The sequence below is a fragment of the Limulus polyphemus genome, unplaced genomic scaffold, assembly GCF_000517525.1.
Source record: "Limulus polyphemus unplaced genomic scaffold, Limulus_polyphemus-2.1.2 Scaffold1559, whole genome shotgun sequence".
Lineage (NCBI taxonomy): Eukaryota > Metazoa > Arthropoda > Merostomata > Xiphosura > Limulidae > Limulus > Limulus polyphemus.
Genome location: NW_013667169.1, coordinates 229,097 through 238,838, shown reverse-complemented (window position 1 = coordinate 238,838; position 9,742 = coordinate 229,097). Strand labels below are relative to the sequence as shown.

Below are 9,742 nucleotides of genomic sequence, written 5' to 3'. Positions count from 1 at the left end.
CAAGAAATATTATTGTTTCAAGGGGCATAAATTCAAATTTTGGCAGAGTAGGAATCGTCTGCAGTATAGACAGTATTACTTTTCAAACAGGATGGTTGATATTTCAAATGAGCTACTTCCAAGGATGGAGGCAAAAAATTTGATTGAGTTCTAGAAAAGATTGGATGAATGCATGAGTAGTAAAGGGTGGTTATAGTTGGGATCTGGAAGGGACATCCTTGATGGGCTAATAAGCTCTTTTTTGTCCATTAAAAATTTTATGAATTAAATTACTAATAAAAGGTTTAGGTGTTGTTATATTGTTCAGTAGCCTCAAATCATACAAAAAAAAATTTCTAGCAACAGCTCCCATTTTTCATCAAGTATTTTAAACTTCCATTTATTCTAAATAATAAAATTAACTATGATTGTAGTACTTAGAACATGGCTGTGAATTTTTTATCTCAATATTAACAATACAGATGTTGGTTATTGCATTAGTACTTTCTGTCTGTAGCCATTTATATTTTTGCTTCTGTTAATAACTGTGATTTGGTTCAAGGTCTGGTAACAGAGGGCATGCAGACATTATTATGTGATGCTTAGCAGTCTTGTTTTCAATACACAAGTAATGTGGCTTCTAAATATTTGCAGCTTACAGTGAACCAGATAACAATTAAACTTCACGAGCAAGGTTTTGCTACTAATGGGAGAAAGGAAAAATTAATTGAAATGTGAGGTCATATTTTTTGACACTATGCAATAGTACAATACTCTTACTATTTCACCAAGTTTTGTCAAAAATACTATGTGCTAAAATGTTTATGAATGTTCTGAACTGATAGTAATGACATTGAAGCTGAACAGTTTGAGTCGAAACATAGAACTTAAGCTTATTGTTTTTAGATTCATGACACACAGCTTACTTATGAATAGTGTGTAATCAGAGGTGTGAAAATTGGTTTACATTACTTGAATGGATTAGATAGTTTTAATTGTAGTTTTTCATGAGTTTTCTGACCCGATGAGAAACTGTGATCAACTTCCTTGATCATATTCGATTGATGAGTGAATACGTCTAAGCAAAGTTACATTATAATATTTTCATTTCTGCAAGAATAACGTGTTCAGGGGAAACAAATGTTAAACATTACTCCAAATAATTTTACTTACTACCAGAATTCAATCTACTGTCAATCACTTAATCAATAAATATGATCTTCACGTTACTTCGGTCTTGCCTGAATCAACCTTATTTAAATAGATAAAAATACATATTGGTTGTTTGAATAGAATTTGGCTGCAAGAAAAACTTTTTTTACAAGGGAAATTAATTACACATAGTTTCAAGGTGGAAACATGTGTTATTTGCACATGGTGCTTCCAAACAGTATTATAATAATTTGGTTTGAAGTTGGTTTTGCTTACAATATCATAAGAACCTGTGTTCTAAAGGCTTTTACTGTCCTGATGCACATGATTTACAGCTATTGATGTCCACCAGTTTTGTATGTACACGGTAATATTGAAGCATGTTGCTTCAGAAATGGTTCAAAAGTCCAAAATGTTTATGCGAACAAGATATGCAGAAGTATGCCATTAATCTCCATTTTGTTATTCTGATGACTATTGAGCCTTTCAGGGTAGACTTTCTTTATCTTTTGATGGTAAATTACTCACCCTCCTTTTTTTTTTTACTTGCTACTATGACTCTTGGCCAGATAATTGTTTCTTTCTACTTGGAAATATAAATGAATGTTATCATTAAACTTGATAGTGAAAAAAAAATGTGATAAGTTATTGCATTTCCTATCACAGATCCATTCATAAGCTCCTTGTTATTACTTCCTATTCACCTTTCTTGAATGCAGTAGATTACGATGACAGTTTTATGTGCTTGTGATGGGTTTCTCTTCAGTGTTGAATGGCTTTAGTTATACCTACACTTCAGAAGATTCCTTTTTTTTTTTTAGACCTGTCATCTTGGGTCTGGAATTTGTCTATTTTCTGTATTTTACAAAATAAAAATGAAATTTCAAAGTAATAATTTTTCAAAGTGATTTCAGTAATATTTTGTGTTTATCTTGTCTTCTTTTTCAGGGACCCTTTCATCATTTTCATTTGAATCCCGCTCAGTGGTGGGTGTTGCCTGGTCCTTTCAAATCTGCACTAGCTACCAGTCGACCAATAAAAAATTTCCTGGTAGCAATGAGCTCTGTTGAGGTGGGGTGTTCCATAAGATAACTTTGTGCACTTTCCAGGTGGTAAACAGTTATATCACTAAGACAAATACACTTCTAGACCACCACTCATGGACTATCATGAGTAATGCTTAAGGAGATTTTGCCCATCCCTGCTGAGCCTTAGATTGAGTAAATTGGGGTCGGGTTGGTTTTCAAAATATGGAACATGGTTCATTTATTGCACTATCTCCGGAACATCATTCCACAGGACTACCCAATGCAAATATCTTCCCCATTTCTCTTAGTGGAGCATGAGAGTCCTTACCACTCCCAGTTTCCAGTCACTGGAGTAGTGGACAGAGGTTTATTCCTCCTGAGTGATACTTGAATTCATTATTACACTCAAGGAGAAGAGGACAAAGCTGGGTGCCCCCCCCCCCCAATAAACATGGATAATTTTCCTAGATGTATGGAAGGAACAGGACCAGCTTATGTGGGAGCCTCCTTATAATTTTGGTTCAGAGATGAATCTTTGCTATTTGGTTGAGTTGAGTGTGGCCATTTTTTTGGTCATTTTCTTCATTTTGATGATCATGTAAGAGGATCCTCGACTCCTCATAATTTTGCATGTGGAACATCAATTCTTGTGTTATTAGCTGGATTTAGTTTGTTCCACATTCTCCTCATGATTCCAGGGACAGGAGATGTTGCCTTGCCTCTCAGGTTGGGGAGTTAGGATTTTGGTTTGTAATTCCAGACCATGAAATCTCTATTTCTTCAGGTTGAGTGAGGAATGACAGGTTCCATAAATCCGAGTTCAGTTTGTTGCATTTTCTGCTTCTTCAGGTTGGGGTGAGATTTTGTCCACTTTTATGTTGCTTGTCTTCTTTTCATAATTTCGGTGGCTTGGCATGCAGCATTCTGTAACTTTCATGATGGTGTTCCAATAATACCATATTACTAAACAAGACCAAATACAAAGCAGTCCACATACCCAAGCCACTGTCTTGGATTGAGATTTGGGTCCATAGCCCTATAATTCCAGTGACGAGAAGTGGGACCTGGTCTGCCTGGTTGGGATTTGCCTCTGTGGCTCTTGGCCTTTACTGCCCACTAATTAGGTTTCATGTTGTCTGGCCGAGGAGCATACCTCTTCCAGAAGTAGTGTAGACCCCACTGGTGTGCTATTACTGTATCTCATTTTTGCACACCTCTTTTCTATGCATTCAATTTCTGTGTGAATCTTTCCCTTACTGGCCCCTCCATCTTGTCAATGTGGGATTCTAGCTAAAGTGTGAGAAGAGGTAAGTGTATTTTGGAAGTTAAAATTTTCATATACCAAAAATGTATTTCCGATAAAGCCTCTTCTCACATTCTCTTGCACTTCCTCCCCACAAAATAGTTGTTTTTGGGTCTGTTAGTATGACCGTCTTGAAAAGTGAGTAGGAAGTAATAACGAAGGGATTTATATATGGATCTGGGATGGGGGTGCATTGACATTGGTGGTGAGAACCACAAGATTTAACTTGCTTTGGGCATTATAGTGGGGTATAAAGGCTGGGGTAAGTGAGGTAAGATTCATACCAATGCTTAGATGGGCAGAGAAGAGAAACTTTTGTCATGATAAAGCTGAAGTATAGGAGGAGGTAAGTATTATTGGAAATATATTCTTGGTATAGAGAAATGTTAACTTTGGCAATACACATAATGAAGGTTGAATTTCAATTGTAGCCTACTTATACCTAATCCAACATTTGTTTTCCCATTGCAGTGCTTTCTGTCTAGCTAGAACTATGTGTAATTAAGGACAAATCAGCAGTGTTGTGTATTATTAGACTGTTGTTAGTCCATGAACAATAGGCATCACTTTGGTTAGTTATGTGTCCAACAGCTACTAGGCCACACCTTCACATTTGTGAGTTGTGTAAAAGCAGAATGGATACATACCATAATGCAGAGTCATGCCAATGGATGTAATACTAGCTGTTGTGCTGTGTATGAGCTCAGTTGCTATGTATCTGAAGCTGAACAAATTTGTTTGAATTATAGTAAAACCTTGTCCATACTTTTGAACTACTTAACACCGGAAAACATTCAGCTGGCAACATCCACTGCCTCCCAACTGTTGGCCATGGCAGTTTGAAGCTAAAAAAAACTTAAAAAATAATAGTGAGAACTCGTGAGCAATATCTCAATTATTGTATATGGGTTGTTGGAATAATTAGAAACACTAATTTTACTTAGTTGCATTTTTGTGAATTGCTATACTAATTGGTTAAGATGAAGCAGCTTGAATTAGTGAAAAATAGTATTGTAAAATCATAATGATTGTTTCAAGTACTTGAATAGTTGGAGTAATCAAAAACAGTACTAATTGGTAACACTGATTTTGATTAGTTGGTTATTTATGTGAGTCCTGGAACTAATAACTGAAACTGAATTAATTGAAAATAATAAGATATCATAATGACAATATATCAATTACTCAGATAGTTTGAGTAATCAAAAACACCTATAATTATTAGTTGATTATTTTTGTGGCAATAATTGATTTAGTTGTAATTTTGCTTAATTGTTAATTTTCTGTGACACTGATTGATGTAATTGATGCTCAGAGGAAATTGATTATATTAATTAAGTTAATTGCCCAGCTCTAGTTTTCTTATGTATGTGTTTTATATTCTAGGTTTAAGCTAACACTGTTGTTGCTATCAGAGGTAAATTTTCATAAAATTTTCTTTTTGATAAACATTTAGTTTGATATGATTTGCATTTACTATAAAGCTTGCTTTCATTAAAGTTGTACTTGACTCAAATATTTCAGTTGAACAAAGCTAATTGTGTCTACCAATTAATATTTCATGAAAAATTCAGAATAGATAGCTGGGGGTTCTATGTGTAAGATGTGATATTTTTCTTTGTTGTACAGTGTTTAGTTTGCAATCAAAATTTTCAAGTAGTTTTTATGTATATTCCCCATCATTATGAAGGTCATTAGTTCAGGAATGTAACACATTTAAATCTATAAGGTATCAGATTGCATATACACAAAAGTACTATACAGACATGCCTTTTTTTTTGTTGTGTCTGTTACAGGTTTAAGCCAATTTTTGTCTTTCCTCAGGTCTCCAGTGTATGCATATCAATTCTGTCTTTAATTAGCTAAGATGAAAAGCTAGAATGGAGAGACAGGAGGAAGAGAGGTGTTTTCTTAAAGACATTCCTGAAGATAAAAAAGCAGATGTATTAGATAATTCAGGATCAGGTGTAAGCCAGTTGGAGCCTGTGAGTGTGAGAGACCAGAATTTAAAGATTAAACAAGAAAGTACTTTTATAGTGTCATCCCCAAATACTTTAAATACAATTCCTTCAAAGCCATCAACCCTTGATTTATCAGTTAGTTCAACTGAAGAATTATATCAAAATGCTCAGGGTGAAGACCTCATTCCTGATGAACCAGATCTGATTTCTAGCAGTGGACAGTTGAGTGTTAGTACTGAAAGATGCCTTGATCTGAACTCCTGCACATCAGGGATTGGAACTTCAAAAGAACTTAATCATTGTTCTACACAGTCCTTCTGTTTAAACAAATCACGCTTGACACTCCCACTCCAGTGTGTGGCTCCATTGAGAAGAGGACGAGGTAGACCTCGCAAAGATGGAAGTTATCCAATTCAGAGGAAGAAAAAGTATGTACTTAAGGCAGTTTTGATTGTTTTGATTTATATTGTATAGTTAAAAATATTCATTGATGGTTTAGATGTAATGCTTTTTTTTAAACTAAAAAAACAACAACTAACAAATGGAAGTTCAGTGATAAAATCTGAAAACACAGAGAACTGGTTAAATTCACTGTAAAGAAAAATAATTGTGTAGTCAATATTTGGCCCAAACAACCCTTATCAATATCTAACAGAATGTAAGATGGTGCACAAATATATAAAACTATAGAGTAATTCCTAGTTATTGGAGAGCCAGTAGGAAGAGAGTGCAAGAAAACCAAAGTACGGGAAACAGAAGAAATGTAAGTTCTTGGTTGGCAGGAACCAATAAGATATTTAGTGATGAAGGGTTTGTAAAATGAATAAAGCAAACAAATAATAGAAACAATAAAAAGTCAGTGACAAAGATTAGAACTGAACAATGAGTGGAAGTTGATCATCAGGCTTGTTTGAAGTAATGAAAAAATAATAATCAGAAACATTAATTTTTATTAGTTACTTTTGAGAGTTATGAAACATGTCGGTTATGCTGAACAACCTTGAATTAATCAAAAATAATATAAGAAATCATTATGGCAATATGTTTATTACATGAATAATTGGGCCAACTGAAAACTAAATTTGATCAGTTGATTATTTTTGTGTCATTAATCATTTCACAAGTTTGATTAATCAGTTGTTACATGACACTAATCAATGTAATTGATACTTATTGGAAATTGAGGTATGAATAAACTGAGAAAGTAATTGAATTGAAAAACAAATCAAAGAAAAATTTATGGTTGATGGTTACTGTTAGAATAAATGGTGTGATTTCTTCATTATTTTCTTTGAATGTTTGAAGAACTGAAACTTGAATAAAATGAATAATTTGGTGTTTCTTTTTATTTTGGTTTTGTTATACATTATTTCTTATTTCATTGTTCTATAACACACCTTCACCTTCTGTTGATAGCTGGCAGCCAAGATGTTTTTCTAGTTTTTGTCTACTCTGTTTCAGTACACTTGTACTTTCTTTCTGTTGTCTTTCCATTAACAAGTTCTTTTATTCATATGTATTTAATACAACTTCTTATTTTTCTTCAAGTCTCAATAAAAAGTGTGTTGCTGAAACGTTGACGATTTAATTCTTTTTTCTATATTGAATTCATTTATATAGAACAATTTAGAAAATACATGTTAAAAGAGTATTTTAAATGTCATATTATTTAATTTAGATTCCGTGGACGACCTAGGATACATAGCAGGAAACAAGAACGGGAGAATTTGTTTGGAAATTCACATAGTTTATGTCTCCCATTACAACCACCTGTAACAAGCTCTATCCTAGGAGATAAAGTTGCTGATGAGACAGATATATGCACTTCAAATGTTTTGCCTACTAGTCGTATTTCCTCACGGTCAATAAACTTGGAAGTGTCAAAAAAGCCTGTTTACCTCGAACAAGATATTTTAATGCAAACAAGTAAGCGGATAGAACATTTTAAAGTATTGAAGATTGGTGTGCTGTAATATTTTGAAAAGTTTATAGGCAAAATATTGATACCTGGTAGTATAACATTTAAATTTCTCTTGATTATGTATTCTGTTAAGTAAGTTTAGGAAAATGAGCTGCTTTTGACTATACTATAACACTTTAGTTTATTTTAACTTGAAGTAAATTTTACTGCAAATATAACAACAGTTTTTGTAACATTATAATAGATAAAAACCTTATAATAAACATACAATTGTAGATTCTATATTTATTTGTAAACTTAGAAGGTGTGTATTACATTTAAAAGTCACACCAGTCTCTCTCTTTATGGTTATTTGTTTTACAGCTTTAATATTTGAGAAATTTAAAATTTTCAAGCACAAAAATATTGCACTTTGCCACACATACTTTTGTGTACTTGAGTAATGTGTCAATTTAGTTAATAATTGTGATATTTTCAGGACAACTGTTTTCCTAATAATATTCAAGAAAGAAATGTAAATAACAAGAGTTCTTACAGAAAACATATCACAGTGTTAAACTGAATTTCTCCGACTCTGATTGACTTGAGTTTGAAATAGGAAAGAGACAAAACACAATTTAAAGAAAGTGATGAGTGGTCTTTACTTACAACTTAAGTCAGTCAAAGAGACAAGTACACTGAGAATCTCTGCTTTTATTGACTAACGTATGTTTGTTAGACACTTGTTTTGGATGGAGAGTGCACAGTTTTTCATACAAAATTCTGTATCGCCACCTATTTCAGTGTTTATGCACTACCACCTATATTGCTATTGATCTTTTCAGTAGAAAATCAGGAAGGATATGTTCTCAAGCTATCATCTGATCTGCCAGTGGAAAACATCACTGTCCACCTTTACATGGCATATTTCACTGTACAACAACATTTCCCATGAGAGAGTGCATTTGACACCAAAGAGGGAATGATTCAGGACAATAGCTAACTAGCGTGAAAGTAATCTAGCCACATTCCACGACCAATGTTATTCATGCATTGTTAAAGCATGACCTGCTAGATTTTAAACAAACTGATTATAAACTTGTTTCAAAATCCCCTTGCAAATTTAAAATCAGAGTTTGTTTCAAAGCTGGCATGGTATATAAGAACATACTTAATGTGGAAGATTAATAGATAAATAATTTATCACTCTTATATACATATATTCCCAAATATATATATATGTCTCTCTATATATATATTTTTTCAAATGCAGATGCTGCTTCACCAGAATCATCCATGATAGTTCCTTACAGTTCTTCTCAGGGAGAAAGGGCTAAAAAGAATTTCCAAGAAAAATGGTAATTGCCGTGATTATATAGGATTTTGATAAAGTTGTTTTATTTTATAGTAGTTTAAAAGGGAAGACTTGAACAAACATAGGAAGTTAATTTTTTTTTGCTTTTAATAAATCATATAAATACTGTTTGATGATACTATGGTTCAAAATGTTAAGTGAAGTTATTTGTAAACAATGCTCATGTTGTGACTTATAGCTGCAATTTTCAGCTAAATTCTGTTTAATTGGGTCAGCTATGCAGATGTTAAGAAATGTCACCCAGTGCAGTATTTTATCTTTTTTTGATCAAAGTGTATATTGAATTGGACCTCCCTTGAACTTAAACTTCAAGTTTAAATAATTTTCAGAATACTAAGTTTATTTATTGTCTATTTTAGTTTTGTTTATACATATACTGTGTATTCTTTTGATATTATAGTGATTGAAGCTGATTAACATTCTTGTCAATTTTAGCACCCATAGTTTTGTATCTTTTAGTGATAAAGATTTTAGTACAAAATGTGTGCTGATGCTTAGCACTGAAAGAGTAAAAACATACAGAATCAAACACTGCTTCACACAAATGTTTCTATCTAAAGTCATTTAAAGATTCATTCACTTTTCCTTCTTTTTTTGAAGATAAAAGCTGAATGATCAATGGCAAAAGATCAAATTACAAATTCTTGTTACTATAATAATAGAAATAATGTATTTCTTAATGAAGCCAAATCATTATCTTGTTAATAATTTAAATTATGGTTTTGTTTTACATTGTTTATTTTCTTATGAAACATATTTTGAATAGATAAATGGCATAAACCAAAACTCGGATATACTGTTGATATGATGCACTTAAAATGTTATGAGTTATTTGTTGTAATAACACTTTTTTCTAATACAAATATGTTGCTATTCATGTGTTTTAGGGTTAGCAAAACTGTGTTTATAATTTGAATTTTCTAGATCACTCTTGTGGAATGGTGTATAACCAGAATCTACATCAGCTGTTATATACACCTGGAAAAAAGTTAAGCACCCCCGTGTTTTTTTCAAGTGATTCAGATTCGACGTTCTTGTGACTGA

At 32.7% G+C, this 9,742-nt stretch overlaps 1 protein-coding gene across 1 annotated transcript in view; it reads left to right on the top strand.

Moving 5' to 3' along the window:
• The window catches only part of LOC106464091 (histone-lysine N-methyltransferase 2C-like), a 138,676-nt gene that overhangs the window by 16,595 nt on the left and 112,339 nt on the right, over positions 1-9,742 (top strand). The window contains exons 2-4 of the mRNA XM_022391762.1: positions 5,287-5,851; positions 7,102-7,349; positions 8,597-8,681. Of these exons, the coding sequence (XP_022247470.1) occupies positions 5,343-5,851; positions 7,102-7,349; positions 8,597-8,681 (842 nt within the window). The 5' untranslated portion in view covers positions 5,287-5,342. The remainder of the gene's footprint in view (positions 1-5,286; positions 5,852-7,101; positions 7,350-8,596; positions 8,682-9,742) is intronic.